At 35.7% G+C, this 16,816-nt stretch overlaps 1 protein-coding gene across 4 annotated transcripts in view; it reads right to left on the reverse strand.

The window, feature by feature from the left end:
• Positions 1-16,816, reverse strand: part of GPD2 (glycerol-3-phosphate dehydrogenase 2) — a 147,912-nt gene that overhangs the window by 55,081 nt on the left and 76,015 nt on the right. For all 4 annotated transcript variants that reach the window (XM_030795707.1, XM_030795709.1, XM_030795706.1 and 1 more), the window contains 2 exons: positions 16,681-16,778; positions 15,497-15,660 (listed from right to left, as the gene is read on the reverse strand). In XM_030795707.1, the coding sequence (XP_030651567.1) occupies positions 15,497-15,660; positions 16,681-16,778 (262 nt within the window). The remainder of the gene's footprint in view (positions 1-15,496; positions 15,661-16,680; positions 16,779-16,816) is intronic.

Below are 16,816 nucleotides of genomic sequence, written 5' to 3' on the forward strand. Positions count from 1 at the left end.
TGAAGTGTTTAATTGCATCTAGGTATTTAAGTCACTTTAAATATTACTCTAAATTGTATATGTATTTCATTATGTTTGTGTCAGTAATGTTTATGCTTGGTTTTTTAAAAATAGAGTCTTAAGCAAAGCACTGTGGTGCATGTCCACAGTCCCAGCTACTTGGGAGACTGAGGTGGGAGAATCACTTGAGCCCAGGAGTTCAAGTCCAGCCCAGTAAACAAAGTGAGGCACTGTCTCTAAAAACATAAAAAGTAAACAAACAGGGTTGTTTGCTACTTTAAAAAATTGACATAATTGAATGGAGAAATATGTTTCTCTCTCTTTGCTCATACTTAAGGATAATGAAAATACCAATTTTACCAAAATCTGTGATGAGAAAAAGAAATATACAAGTAGAAGGCAGAGGAAAAAGGCAAAAATATACATATCAATCTGGCTTTATATAATAGACATGTTTCAATCTTGTTTTATACAATAGACATGTTTCTTACAATTAGCATGGACTATTATCTATTTATTTAAATGCTGTTGGAAGAGGCAACTATTGAAAATAATAAATTGAGTTTATTTTATTCTTTTATTAGAATGAGAGTAGTTTATCTGATTTGTAAATCCTGACTATATTCAGATTAGTTTTTTAATGATAATGTATTTTTACCTTCTTTTTCACTAAAATGGTTCTGAGGTAACTATTGAAGTACAACGCTTTGCACACAGGGAATTATTAAAAGAGAGAACGGCCTGTGAGCCACTTCTCAGTTACCTTTCGGACTTCAACCTTCTTAAGGAAAATAAAACACAAATCACCAAATCCATTATTTGTAGGATTTCTCGGGTTAAAAACTAAGAAAATTTTAAATTCCTGGGAAATACGAAGTTTCTGGCGTACTGATTTACCTGATCTATCCCAGGTAAATCAGTTACATGTTAATCATCTTTGACATAAAAATATTAAGTATAAATTATTTGATATTGCTTTCAATTTGGTAGTTGCTTTCATTATTATATACTTTTATATTTTATTCTCAAATATTATTCATCTGAATAGATAGCAAATCATATACTAGTAACACTTTCCAGTGAATGCAAGAGTATATATTTGGTTTTGAACAGAAAAGGAGCAATAGTTATTTAACTTCTGTGGGAGGTTAGTTGCATGTGCCTATATGTTTTTTAATGTGCAAAGACGAGTTAAAAAAAATAGGTGTTGTGTGGTCCATGCTTGTGAGTGGATATAGTGATCTACAGAGGGTTTTACTAATATAAGTGTGATATGAGTAAGTATTAATAGTAATAATGAAACTAGTTTGAAAATTCACATTCTAAAATAGTAATCTATTTGGCTCCAGAGAATATAATCTGCACCAAGGTGTTAGTTATATTTATAAAAACTATGTACCGAAGACTTTTTTTCACAGTTTTTTTTTATTACATTTCCAAGGCTTGGTAGTTGAAACTAAAGTGTGGGGCCTTTTAATTGAAGAGATATTTTTATTACTGCCATTCTTTGTGAGGTTAGATGCTTAATACCAGGCTGGCTTTCCATTACACTAAGAAAGCTGCTGTGTGTCATCTGCAGAATAACTCCAAAATTGATTTAATTATTAATTTTTTACTCTCTTTCTTCCTTTTCCCAAACAGATATCTGGGAAAAGACTCCTGATCCTCTTGAAAAAATGCTAGAAAATATGTGAAGAATGGGTACAGCAGTGAGAAACTAGGGACTATGCCAACAGATACGTGAGGCATTATATTGTCCACACAATAAAGTAGCAAGAAAAATTAGTTCCTGAAGAACAATCCTTACAGCTTCCTGAAGACCAATCATCATGGCCTTTTATTTCCCATTTATTTCCCCATATTGCAATGTTTTGTTATAATTGCAATAATTGCAATTATTTCCTTCTCTCCTTGTTTCCAAATGTGACCTATAAGATTTTGTTTCTGAAGGAGAATTACTCTGAGACGAATTCATTAGATAGTTACTGCAAGCTTCAAAATGCAGTATTTTTAAGCACGGCTTACATTTCTTGGGCATGTGTTCTCCGAATGTCTTTGAAACAAAAGCAGAAAGTCCCTCAAACTTTTATATCTTAAACTACAATTAATTAGCTTTATCTCTAAATTTTAAAAAATGCACCATTAATATAAAGCAGATCAACACAAATTTTACCAAGAAGTATAATTTCACATATTAGTATAAGACAGACTCATCTATTTAAAAGACTATAATTGACAGAAGCACTTAGTCTGACTAAGCATATTAGCATTCAATGCAAGCAAATGTTATGAACCAGATTTTAGCAAATTTGAACAAATCACAGCATATTTTACATAATGATAATAACAGCATTTGAGATTCTCTGATTAATTTTAAGCTCTCTATACAGATCAGACTAGTGGATGTGTCATTGTTTTGTGGTATCCAAAGAAAGGAAATAAGATTTTATTTTCACTTATAAAAAGAAAAATAATTTGAAAGTGTGGTTTATTGATGGCTAAGGCTATATGAGCAGGTATATTTTGATCTAAGCAGTTAACATGGCTATGAAATGTAATTCCATAAAAGTTGGTCCCTGCTTTTAAATTCACCTTTTAAAATTTTGTGGCCTCTTATACTTATGGAAAGCAATATCTACTCTATCAGGTGAAAAAAGCAAGGCACTACTACCACCTACAAAATGGTAGGGAGAGCAAAAACAAGTGTACATACAATAAACACATATGCATACATACATTAAAAGAATATACCAAAAGCCTAAAAAAAATTTTAAGTTAATTTAAAAGGAGAAGGAGGGAATAGGGTAGATAGAACAAGGGAAGAAGCTAGCCTTGTTTGAATTGTCTTTGTTTACATTTTTTACTTTAAAACCCTTTATTTACATAATTTATAAAACAAAAGCACAGTTTAAAAAAATAAATTCCTGGCCAGGCGCAGTGGCTCGCACCTGTAATCCCAGCACTTTGGGAGGCCAAGGAGGGTGGATCATGAGGTCAGGAGATAGCAACCATCCTGGCTAACAAGGTGAAACCCCGTCTCTACTAAAAAAATACAAAAAAATTAGCTGGCTGTGGTGGCGGGTGCCTGTAGTCCCAGCTACTCGGGAGGCTGAGGCAGGAGAATGGCATGAACCCAGGAGGCGGAGCTTGCAGTGAGCCAAGATGGCACCACCGCACTCCAGCCTGGGTGACTGAGTGAGACTCCATCTCAAAAAAAAAAATAAATAATAAATAAATAAATTCCTAATCATCTAAAGCAAAATGAAATTATCTGTTGTATTAAATGGTTGCATAACCACATTTATAGGAAATAAACATGTCACTTTAAAAGACAGTAATTTGTCTGTATGTCCCCATTCAACAACAAAACTGAAAAATAAACTGTTTTGGAAGTCTGATTGATAAGGTTAAACAAAAATGATGTAATAATAAATTTGAAGTGGAACTGTATCTAAAAACTCATCATGTTTTTCTTCTTCACATAATTTTTTCCCTAATTTTTTCTATTGAAAGGCCTAGAAATAATGACCAACCAGTAGCAATGAACCTTCATAGCAAATAGACTATGGTCCCTAGTTACCATTTTCCACACGAGGGAGTCAAGTGTTACTGAAGAAATGGCTGCTTCCAAAACTAGGGCAGGAAAGTTTCAAGATGAAACTGGAGTATCTTGTCACAGCAAACAGCACAGAAATCATCATAGACCACTGACAGGGTATCAAAAGGGCTCAGGGGCCAACTGGAGGAAGTGCCCTGGGCCAGAGATGGGCAATATGAACATCAATAATTCTAATGGATTGACATGTATCTATCGAATACTTCAAATTCACGAGTTTATGTTGACAATCTTCCCCTCAGAAAAGGATCTCATTACATTTGGAGGACACTAAAAAAGCTAACTCATTATTTTTGAAGACAAATAAATGAAAAGAATCAAGCATTTATCCAGACTTTCCTATATTCAATATACCTTAAGGTAGGCAGATAGCTGATACAGGGAAATTATAAGTAATCCAACTAACCCATAAAGAAGGAAAAATAGAATTATAAAAGTAACATTTTATAACCCCTTAACCTAGGCAATAATTATAATTACTAATTTAAAAAAATAAAAAAGAGGTAAACAGATGTGTGATGGAAATTTATATCACCCATAAAGTATTTTTGACAAAACAATTTCATCTAGCCTTTTTGCTGCTAGTCACCAAAGATGTCCCACCTCTCCTCAGTAAACTATGCCTTCTGCTTTTCTTACTTTTGTAATCCCCTCTCCTTTAAGTTTGGCTGCTTTTGTGATTTACTTTAATTAACAGAATGTGGTGAAAATGCCACTGTGTGATTTCTAAGGCTAGGTCAAAAGAAGCCCTCCGTTTCTGCCTTGGTCTCCTGGTGGGCTCATGGGGTAAGCCAGCCACCACATAAGAAGTCTGTACCCTGTGAAAAAGTCCAAGCTAGCCATACAGAGAAGCCATGGTGAAAGAGGTGCCAGACCAAGTCGTGGCCACTCCAGCCTTCCAAGTCCAGGCACCAAACGGGTAAGTAAAGAAGCCTTTAGAAGACTTCAGCCCCAGCTGCCATCTCACTATCACTATATAGAAGGACCCCAAGTGAGAACCACCCAGCTGAGCCCATCCATCCTCAGAACTATGAGAAATAACCAATCATTGTTTTATGCCACTGAGCTTAGGTGTTCCTTCTTATGCAGCAACAGATTAATGAGACAAGTCTACCAATTTACATCAAAGGGAAACTGTTATATAAAACCACGAGGAAACAAAAAAAGGGACTGGAAACCTATCAGTTAAAAAAGAATGAATCCACACTGGGGGCTCCAAAATGTGGGAGGGTGGAAAGGGGGTGAGAGTTAAAAAACTACCTATTGAGTATAATGTTCACTATTTGGGTGATGGGTTCACTAGAAGCCCCAAAGTCACCATTAAGCAATAATATATCCATGTAACAAACCTGTACATGTACCCCTGAATCTAAAATATAATAACGACAATAAAAAGAATGAATCAACTTATATGTAAGGTTTTGTCTATTTTTTATGAGTTGGTTTTTAAAATCAGGAGCCTAATAAAGTTATGAGATTATAAGGGACATGTGAACATAACCAGACATTTGATATTAAGAAATTATTGTTGGCTGGGTATAGTGGCTCATTCCTGGAATCCCAGCACTTCGGGAGGCCAAGGTGGGAGGATCACTTGAGCCCAGGAGTTCAAGACCAGCCTGGGCAACAGAGCAAGACCCCATCTCCATAAAATATCTATCTATCTATCTATCTATCTATCTATCTATCTATCTATCCATCCATCCATCCATCTATCTTAAAAAGAAATTATTGTTGAACAATTTAGGTGTGGCTGTGCTTGAAAGAGAGTTCTTAACTTTAAAGATACAGACTAAATATCCATGGATAAAACGTTTGTTGTAGTGGGGAGTGGGGGAAGGGGGAAATGAGAGTATAGACTGGCCATGAGTTTATAAGTGTTTGGTCATGAGTTTATAAGTGTTAAAATTGAAAGTTAATTTTATTATTCTCATTACTTTTGCATATATTCGAGTTTTCCCTAATAAAATTGGATAGCCTTTGTTGAACTACTTGGCTACTTTTTAAAAGTGTATAACGAACTTAAAAATCAATGGTAGCTGACATACTGTAGGATTCCAACTACATGACATTCTGGGAAAGGCACAACTCTGGAGACAGTGAAAAAATCATTGGTTGCCAGGGGTTAGGGGAGGGGGAAGGATGACTAGACAGAGCACAGAAGATTTTTAGGCCAGTGAAACTATTCAGTATGATATGGCAGTGGTGGATACATATCATTATATATTTATCAAAGCCGACAGAATGTACACCAAGAGTGAAACTTCATGTAGACTATGGACTCTGGGTGATAATGATGTGTCAATGTAGATTCAGTGACTGTAACGAATGCTTCACTGCGGTGAGGGATGTTGATAGTGGGAGAGTCTAAACATGTGTGGGCGCAGTGGGGAAAGAGGAAGTCCCTGTACCTTTCTCTCAAATTTTGTTGTGAACCTAAAATTTCTCTAAAAAAGTAAAGTCTTTAAAAAGAAAAAAAAAAATCAATGGTAGTTAAAAGAAGCCATGATGCTATAATCTTCATTTTGTAAAGTCCTTCTTTTAGCTAAAAAATAAAATTATATTCACATCCCCATGTATCTAAAATATCAATATAGATTTTTAGCTATGATTCCTCTTCCTTCCTGTAAAATAGAGATCATAATATCCTATCCCAGCATACATACAAAGTTGGCTCAAAGATAATTTCTGAAAAAAAAAAAAAAAAAAAAAAAAAAAAAGTTTAAAAAACCACACTCTGCTACACAAATGTAAAACATTGCTGGTAGTAGGGACCATGTATTTGGCAAAATATATGGCATATATGCACAATGCCTGGCAAATAGTAGAGGTTCCATAAATATTTTTTGGATGAATGAGTAAATCAAGAGAAGAGTAGACAAAGATTTTTGATACAATAGCTTCTGCCTTTGATCCTGAATCTTTTTAAAATGGGTCAACTGAACCACAGAGTGGGAGAGGTAAATAGCTTACTATGAACCCACTAGAACTCTGTTCAAACAACTTACATACATCGTACTACTGGAGAACTTTTAGCACTGTCTTTAAGCTTTATATACAGAGTACAAATATGGATGACTACTATCTTGGCTTGCTATACCTGATCAAATCTACTTTGGTGGATTTTAATTTTAAAAAAAGCAAGTTATAAGAGAATGAAAGCCTGGTATTTAATACATGCCGGGCAAGTGAGCAATAAACAATTGCAAGTTTCCTGGGGGCTATTTTGCTCTGTCTCATCATCAGGAAGCTAAAACATATGCTGGATGTTAGCCTGGGTGGACACAGTGTGTCCTATTTATTCAAGGTTTCCTTTGAAGCCACCATTTATAAGTTTTGTTTCTTAGGGGTACATGTCAAACTTCATTTAGCATTAGTTGGTATCCAGATACACTGAATAGCAAAAAGGCAGCATTTGGGGGCAAAAAAAATATGCCTGCTATATGAGCAGTGATGTCAGTTTCATTTATGTAACTCACAGAAAACAAGGAGAAACACAACAGGAAAGCTGACAGTAGGAAATCGAGATTAAAACCATTTAATTTAGAAGTGTAAAATTGCATATGAACAAGGAGAAATATTAAAAGCAAGTATGTTTTAAATCAATGTCTAAGAGGAGGGAATCTTTAGAGGAAGTTCTAATAAAATGCTATGGTTTTTAATTCTTAAACTTTAAAGATTATACTTACCTGGAGCACGTTCATATGTGCAATATTTTCCCCTTTTATGCTAAGAATGTTTAGCAAATTTTTCTATAAGAATCTTCCAATTTTAAACATACAAGGGGATGCTTGTGGAACTGATGCTTCACTTTGGAATATTTTCACAAAAAGTAGAAATTTGGTGGACTATAGAGTATCCATGAAATAGACCCCCCCAAAAAAATAATATGGGAGTAATGTTTTATACTTATAAATTATTTTGCATTTATTATAGTAGTTCATTTAAATATCAAAACAGCCTATGAATTAGGTGTCATAAGCCTAAATTTATAGATGTGTAACGCAGAGCTCGAAGTGCAGTTAAGTTTGTAAACCTAAGTCATCTCCTTCCATATTGCTGATTGATTTAAAGACCCTACAATACTTTGAAAAGTAGCTTTCTAGTATGATTGCAATGTTTACAGTTCCAAAACAATTTATCATGCCATTTTCAACATTATTTTTCTAAGATTCATCTGTGTTGTTCAGTTTATAGTTCACGCACTTTCAACGCTGTGTTTTACTCCATTATGTGAACAGACTGTATATTAAATATTCATTTTCCTCTTGATGGATATTTGCATTACTTCCCTTTTTGAAATTATACCCAGTGCTTCTATGAATTTTTTGTAAATATACCCTGGTAGACACATGCAACAGTTCCCCTAAGGCATATACCTACTAATAAAATTACTAGATCACAAGGTACCCCAAACTTTTCTAGGCATGTCCAACTGCTCTACAAAATTTATATCACCTTAGGTAACCATCATATAATACTTTTACAAAGTTTAAAAATAAAACTGAACAGCCGGGCATGGTGGCTTACGCCTGCAATCCCAGCACTATGAGAGACTGAGGCAGGCAGATTGCCAGAGCTCAGGTGTTCGAAACCACCCTGGCAACATGGTGAAACCCCATCTCTAATAAAATACAAAAAAATTAGCTGGGCATGGTGGCACGTGCCTGCAGTCCCAGCTACTCAGGAGACCAAGGTAGGAGAATGGCTAGAGCCTTGGAGGCAGACGTTGCAATAAGCCAAGATCGTGCCACTGGACCCTGCTTGAGCGACAGAGTGAGACTCCATCTCAAAATAAATAAATAAATAAATAACAATAAAAATAATTTTAAAAATAAATAAATAAAACTAAACAATACATTACTTTAGAAATACATGTACATGTAATAAGATTATTAAAAAGAAAGACCAGGAACCCTAATAATACAATTTAGCATAGCAGTTATTTCTAGGGAAGATGAGAAAATGAAATGGTGAATAGTCACAGTTGGCTTCAATGTCTTGGTAATATCCTAGTGATATGGACAGGAGGCAGGGAAATACTGGATAGGAGAGGGCAGTTCCCCGGCAATGGCCCCATCCACAAGCCTGGGCCCATGGCCCTAAATGAGAACTTCACATCCCTGTTTTCCCACCCGAATGTTGTTTTTTCAAAAACCACCCTGACCCACAACACCCCCATCCTGTACCTATAAAAACCCCAAATTCCACTGGCAGAGGAGTGGAGTGGCGTGGCAGAGAATGAGAGAAAAGAAGAGGCAGCTGGATGGTTGGAGAGAGGGAGGTTATCTTCCCACTCCATCCCCTTTCCGGCTTCCCATCCCACTGAGGGCCACCTCCACCACTCAATAAAACCTCTGCATTCACCATCCTCCAAGTCTGTATGACCTGATTCTTCCCAGATGCTGGGCAAGAACCTGGGTACCAAGAGGGCAAGGTGTAAAAGACTGTCACCCTGATTCTCCACTGAGCTGCTTAACACTTAGCCATCTTGGATGGCAACTGCTAAAAGAGCATTAATCATAACACACCCCTAGATGCTGCCATGGGGCCGGAGCCCAAAGGCACTCACCTTGGCCCAGGCACCTGTTTGCCTAGGTGCTCCCCCACTCACAAGGGGTTTGAGCACCCGGCCAGGTAATCAAGCCACATCCCTGTTGCAAGTCCCACGAAGGGTCCAGGCAACTCTCCTATCTCACTAGGTTTTAAGGACAGTTGTGGATCCCACAATCTTAATGACTAACTTTACAACTTACATATGTGCCACACATGTTCTTTTATGTGTATCAATATTTACATAATTTTAAACCTTGGTTGTACAATAATAAGGATACAAAAAGGGTTAGGAGCCCTGGAAATTGTTGGCAAATAGAACTTTACATTTTAAAATAAATGCATTATGTTAAGATGAAAATTTTTTTAAAATACACATTTTTAATGCATCATGCCAATACCTCCTCTTATTCAATAGTTCTTTGTTTTTATGTTTTCAGCCACCTCAATTAAATTTCATAGAAATTAAACACTGGGAGATGAAGAAAGGGATTTAGTTATGTTTACTTTTCCAAAGCAATGTGTCCTCTCACTAAACACATCTATCTTGAAAATATTTAAATAGCCAATTATCAAAGAAATAAAATAATGACAAATTACTAGTGGCCACCCCCCAAAAAATTAAATCGAGTATTCCAAAAGTAAATATCAGTATGTATCTCCAATATGTATATTTATTTATAAATTACATAATGTACATACTACTGTTTTTATAATTATAGACATTTGAACCATTTCAAATTTATAAGGACTTTAACTTTAAAAACATATCTAAGTAGAAGTTCTAGTGTGTTCTTCCTATACCCTAGTGGATGGTTGTATGCACCTCATGAGGTTCACACCCTTCACTTTGGAGATTATGGAGATTACCACTCCAATTCACAAGAATTGCATTAAGAAGCAAGTAGCCCAAACTTGCTTAAAGGACTTGCTATTAATATTCTGTTTGTAAATCCACATTGTTCAGTTATCTGTTCAATCTATTTCTATTGTTTTGAAGAAATTCATATCTGTCTGATTTAAAGTAGATAACACCCAATTCATTCAACAACTCTGTTTACATATAGTGTAAATGAGGATTAAAGACACCATTTTAAGATTTTACTTATGTTCCAGGAACTCAATGAAAAAACAAACAACAAAAAGACCAAAAAAATCACTTTTGTGATACTGGTAATTGATTTTTTTAGCTTTCCAAGTAGATAAAATCAACACCTTAAAAGACTTGTCTTTAACCCGGGCTTTCTTTTATTAAAGTGTACAATTGCGGGTGCATGCCTAGAGGAGTAATAGCTTGCTCCTAACAAAAGAACCTGGATTCCACAATATGCCTTTTGCCAGAGGCATCGTTCCCCAAAGCATACAGCTAACTGCGTCTCCTGCTGTACCTGTAACAATTTAATTGTATAAGTCAGCCTAGTCAAGCATCTCTAGCTTGTGACTGGGAGACATGAAATTCATTGTCATTATTGTCCCTGTCATTTTGGATCATTATATCCTGCTGCAGAATTTTCCTCACTTCAGTGCATTTTTACCTCCAGGAGCCAGGGATTATAGCTGAGGTTGGGGTGGGGGCAGGACCGTGAACTACATTTACCTCAGGGGAGCCAGAGATTAAATTGGCTTTGCTCTCTCACGAGCTGAATTCATCTATTTGTATGCTGTGAGTTTTAGGCTGGAATAAAAATGAATATTCTAGTGAAACCTGGGCTTTAATTCCCTCTTTGAAACATGGATGTAACCAACTTTTATTTACATGAAGAAAAGGCAATGTAATTTCTTATAGTTGCTATTTTCATATGTGCATAAGGAATACTTAGAAACATCATCGGGTATGAAACAACAGACATCTCTGTCAATGTCTTGACTCTCAGAAAGGAAGAATTTAAAGCTGTAATTTTGTTCTTCAGTTTCATTTTATAATGGCTTAATGGAGGTATTTAATGGTTTTTAATATTTAATGATTTTTAATTATAGCTCATTTTCTGTGTACTAGATTGGATGACTGGAGTCTAACTAAAATAGCCACAGAGATCCACTCTGGGAACAAATAGAGGAAAAAAAAATAAGTTCCTGAGAAAACTGGCTACCCCTAACAGCTGGTTCACATAATCTCACAGCCTGTCAAGTCACCCAAGCATGCCATGCCCTAAACACTTTCTTCTGACTTGAGAAAGTTGGCCTGGTCACCATACTCTCTACTTGATAACTCCCTTCTCAGCAGTAATGGCCAGCTGTGAGTCTCTACTAGGCAAGTTAGAAAATACTAGGACATGTCTCAGTCAGAAAACCAGTGAGTTGACTATATGATTACTCTAACAGAATATAAGAAGGAAATACAACTGGAGAAAAAACTGGCATGTCATTTACTATCCCAACTTTCATTTCATATGGATTTCACTGAGAAATTTGAGATGCTCTCTGTCTGCATTTAAAAAGATGACAGTTATTCCTCCATTTATGTGAATTTGTTTTTCAGTGGTTAACAATAAAATATGGCACAGATCATACTTATGCCATGCACAGAACAGTAACTATAATTACTACATCAAAAAGTATGAAGGGCCAGATGAAGTGGCTCATGCCTGTAATCCCAACACTTTGGGAGGCCAAGGCGGGAGGATCACTTGAGGCCAGGAGTTCAAGACCAGCCTGTCTCTACAAAAAATAAAAATTTTAAAAAATTTATAAAATGTTGGAGGGAAAAGTGCATGGAACTTATTTATTACCTTTACGAACTTTTGTGGGAGAACAAACTTTGCCTTCATCATATGCAATGGCCATCAGAATTTAATTAGGATGAACTGTGTTTATGAAAAATTAAAATTTTTATCTTTGTACATTTTGTACTTCAGAGGAAACCTCTTACAGCCCTAACATCTCTGCGTTGAAGATACCTTACAGATCTTCTCAGTGCCTGGTCCACATTAATGGCAACATTTACTAGTTTGTCCCACTATATTTTCACACCATTATATTTCACTTTTCATGGGTGCTGAAGTAAGTGTATAAGTTATTACCAATAACAGTTTTTAGTTAGCAAAACTTCTTGCAGCATTAAAAGTTCACTTGATTATCTGGTCACAGTGGCTCACACCTATAATTCCAACACTTTGGAAGTCCAGGGAGGGAGAATCCCTTGAGCTCTGGAGTTCAAGACTAGCCTAGGCAATACAGGGAGACCTTGTCTCTACCAAAAGTAAAAAACAACTAGCCAGGCATAGTGGCACATGCTAACTGTAATCCCAGCTACTTGGGAGACTGAGGCAGGAGGATTGCTTGAGCCCCGGAGATTAGAGGCTGTGGGAAGCTATGATCATGCTACTGCACTCCAGCCTGGGTGACAGGGCAAGACCCTGTCTCAAAAAACTTAATTAATTAAAATTAAAAGTTCATTTGATTACTTACGCCACTTTTTCATCAGATTCAAAATTCTCCCTTGGTGGGAGTTATAAAAATTATTTCTGTTCACTTTAAAATGGCTAATTTTAATTGAATTTTATTGAATTTCACCTCAATACATTATTTTTAAAGTAAATTCAACATTATTTCAAGAAGCCTGAATGCAACTTGAAATCACTTCAGTGACTGTTGTTATATTCTCATCATGGTGATTTATGAAGAGTATGTATTTTCCTTGTTAAGAAAAGCTTATCTTATAAACTACAATGTTTAGACTTGGGTTTGCAATGATAAAAGTTCACATTGAAGTATTTTCCTCTCTGAAATACCTTAGTAGCAGGATGATACTGTAATAACATTTTTCCAGTCAAAGGGAAAAAAGGCATTCATTCCTTTTGTTGAGCATGGATTTACTCATTTAATTCCTTTACCTACATGCTCCTCGTCACCTTATTTCCATGTCAATATTCAATTTGATCATCACACCATATTATGTAAAACAAGAGTTGCCCACATGTAAATATAGTTGTAAAACCACAGAACTGCACTGTTGCACATGCTTGTTTTGCCTCACCTCAAGTATGATACAGTTGGGCCTGTACCATTTCAGAACAAGGTCAAAAGACAAATTATTTATATCAAATGAGTAGAATATACTTATTTTTACTCCTTTGGCTCAAGACTTAAGATTTTACAACCGATTTCCAAAGAGCAATTTGAAAATATTTTAAATACTTTTTAAATTTTTCAGGAATTTTTGCTAAGCTCATAATTTTGCAACCTATAACAGGCTATAAAGTTCAATTCTAGATTAAAGAATTCTTTTTCCTCATGATTCTAAGAGAATAATCTTTCTTCTGCCTTGTGTAACAAAGGTTTCCCTTGGCTTCTCCATGTAGAATCAATAAGAATCTATAATTCACAACAATACCAAATAAGAATCCATAATTCACAACAATACCAAACCAATGTAAAACAGGATGTCACAAATTCAGACATGACATTTGCTAATATTTCTTTTCTTCTTCTTTTTTTTTTTTTTTTTTTTTTTTGAAATAGGGTCTCATGCTGTCGCCCAGGCTGGAGTGTAATGGCGGGATATCAGTTCACTGCGGCCACCTCAGCCCCCCAAGTAGCTGGGAATACAAGTGCATGCCACCACACCTGGCTAATTTTTTTTGTATTTTTAGTAGAGATGAGGATTCGCCATGTTGGTCTCGAACTGGGGTCAAGTGATCTGGCTGCCTTGGCCTCTTAAAGTGCTAGGATTACAGGCGTGAGCCAACATGCCCAGCCCACTAATACTTATTTTTAAAAGATTCAGATATTGACAAGCTTACAAATAAAATTGGTTAGTGCCCAATAGATCATGAAGTATAGAAAATGAGTAAGTATGTGAGAGGGTTTGTGCAGGAGGGATTAGTAATAAGAGGGAAAGGCCACAAACATTTCCATGTCAGGATGGGGAGGATGCTATTTACAGAATGCCTTCATACTCCTCCTGGACCAAAAACCTCTTTACTATAATCACCCAATAAACTACAATGGATTAACATTAAGGGTCTGATGCAGAGAAAGCAAATTCACAGTTAAAGTTGTCCTTTAACATGTAGACTCAATCAAGGGCACCAAAAAATAGTTAAGTGGCCCCCCTGTGGTGTTCAGATGCTGGGAAGCACTGCAAACTGTGAATTTTCTAGCTTTTAATGTTTGCCTAAGACCCTTAACATTTTTCCAGTATTGTTGATCCTAGGACATTTTCTTGAGTTTGGTCCCCTTTTCCCTCTCTGTACATATACTTTTTGCATTTATATATGAAAGCCTGACAGCTTAATTGGTTCAGAAATGTAACACTGGAAAGAAGAAAAAAACACAGGGATAGCCTTTGGGACATCCAAAGTATTCAGTATAAATATCAAAGTATCCTGAAAAAAATAAAACAACAACAACAAATTCTTCTTGCTAAGAGTTTAGATATCTAATACTAAATAGAAAAGATAATACAATGGGGGTGGGGGGCTCACTGAGGTATCAAATCTAAGCTGTCCTCTGCATCACAAAATTTTTAGGACTTTTTGAACATGTATAATTATCTGTGTTCAGCTATTTCCTTATAAATGGACACCCTTGGACTATATTCCAATCTCACACACTCTTTAAAAATACCAGTAAAATTTTACAAATCGCTTTGCCTGTTTTGTTTTATATTGTTTTGTGGTCCATCTGGAGATATATTAAGTGTTCCTTCAAATAAAAGTGTACAAAATTATATTGCACACATGCAAAAAAAAAAAAAAGAATGAACATTGAACACATGGCAAATGGCCACTAGGTAATGTCACTATTAGAAAACATCTAACAACAATAAAATAAGCAATAAAAACTCAGAGCAGTTTAACAGATGCAATGGTCATCTACCTTCATCATATAAATTATACATTCAAGAATTGTGTCCTGTGCAAAATACAAACATGTCAATTTCAGCCCACAGGGCATGTTTCCCCCTAGGTTTATAACCCTTGAAAATGGAGGTTTCATTTAGAAAACCTAACATATCCTCAGCTGCTTTCAACATTATAATATATTCATAAGGCAAATATTCACTAGCAAACACATAACAAATTACATGGCATGAGGGCGGGGAACAAATTCATAATGATGAGAAATGGACCAAACCAACCATGAGACACAAAGTAGAAATCAAAGAAGAAAACAAATACGTAAAATAAACAGTATTAAAGGTAAAATGTTATGGTTAGTTTTTCAGCCACTGTTAGAGAAAATGATGAATATGTGCATGCACGTGCGTTTGTGTGTTGTGTAAGATTAGTATTTAAAGATGCAAAACTATCTCCTTAAGAATACACTATAGGGGTCATGAGTGAGAGAAAAGCATCTTGTGAGAAAAAAAAATATATCACATACCGTCATAGTAGACAATTGCTCCTACCAGTTTGTCCTTCTGGAGCATTGGGAAATGTTCAAGGGCTCTTGATTTGCTGAGGACATAACTGCTTTTCAGGCAATTGCTTCCTGCAACCAAATCATACAGCTTGATTCCTACCCAGTAGTAAGGTAACTGCCACCACCTACAGCATAAATAGGGGGGAAAGTTCTTTAGAAACAGAGTATAGCATTATAGAATATTACCTTACACTACAAGACACTTTTCATTTAAGAAAAACAAAGCATACCTAGAAGTGGACTGCAAAAGAAACAGACTTATGCAACTGTTTTTGACACCAACCTAGCTGAAGTCTATAAGTAAAATAAATCAATGAGGTTTTAAATGAATCTTCTCTGAGGCAGTTGTTCTCAACCTGGCTGAATATTAGAATTCTCTGGAGAACATTAAAAATAAATACTGATGCCTAAGCCTCATACATCCAGAAACTGATTTAACTAGACTAGGGTGGGGACCTGGATGATGACAATGTGCACCCAGGATTAAGAATCACCAGTTCAGGAAGTCCTAAGCGATCTATGATGAAGGATGAACAAAATTATAAAAAATCTGTTTCCAGCCCCCTACAACATTAATGTAGCTAAAAGAGTTACATAATCTATTTGTTCATACTACCTGAATTCCAGCGTAAGGCAACTTCATGGATAGCTCTAACAACATTAGGAAAATTAAGTTTTATAATTTATAATCTGACACTTCCTAACCAAATTTCAGCCTTGGTTAACTCAGACACATAACATGACTCAAAATGGCTTGGGTTTCAAGTGGTACATGGTATGTTTACATTTTACAACAGGATACTTTAGCTCAGCTATTTACAGTCTGCACATGATCCTCTTATGTTCCTTAATGCAAACGCAGTTGCTCATCTATATACTCTCAGAAACTGGAGTAAGAAACTACTAATTACAAATACAGAATACGACCTCCTTTGCCTTTAAAATCTAGAGATAGGCCAGTAGAGAGTAATTTAAGAAAAGCCATACTTTTAAATACAACAAAGGAAAATATTTGAAAAGGATTAAAGATTAGGACCAATTAAAACCACATTATGAAATATGCATTGGGGGATTATTTCCATTAAAACTGTTGTTCTATTGACCGCAGAGAAGCAAATGCATACAGGTGATATCAAAAGGCTTACTTGTAAACTGGAAGCATTATAGGCAATGGAGCTGATAAATGGGGAGCAATTTCTAGCAGGTTGGCACGCTCATGAAGGGCTTCTTTTACCATCCTATACTGAAAGGCAAAACAGAGAAAATTAGTTTGGCAGTAAC

Source organism: Nomascus leucogenys, chromosome 17 (assembly GCF_006542625.1).
Source record: "Nomascus leucogenys isolate Asia chromosome 17, Asia_NLE_v1, whole genome shotgun sequence".
Taxonomy (NCBI): Eukaryota; Metazoa; Chordata; class Mammalia; order Primates; family Hylobatidae; genus Nomascus; species Nomascus leucogenys.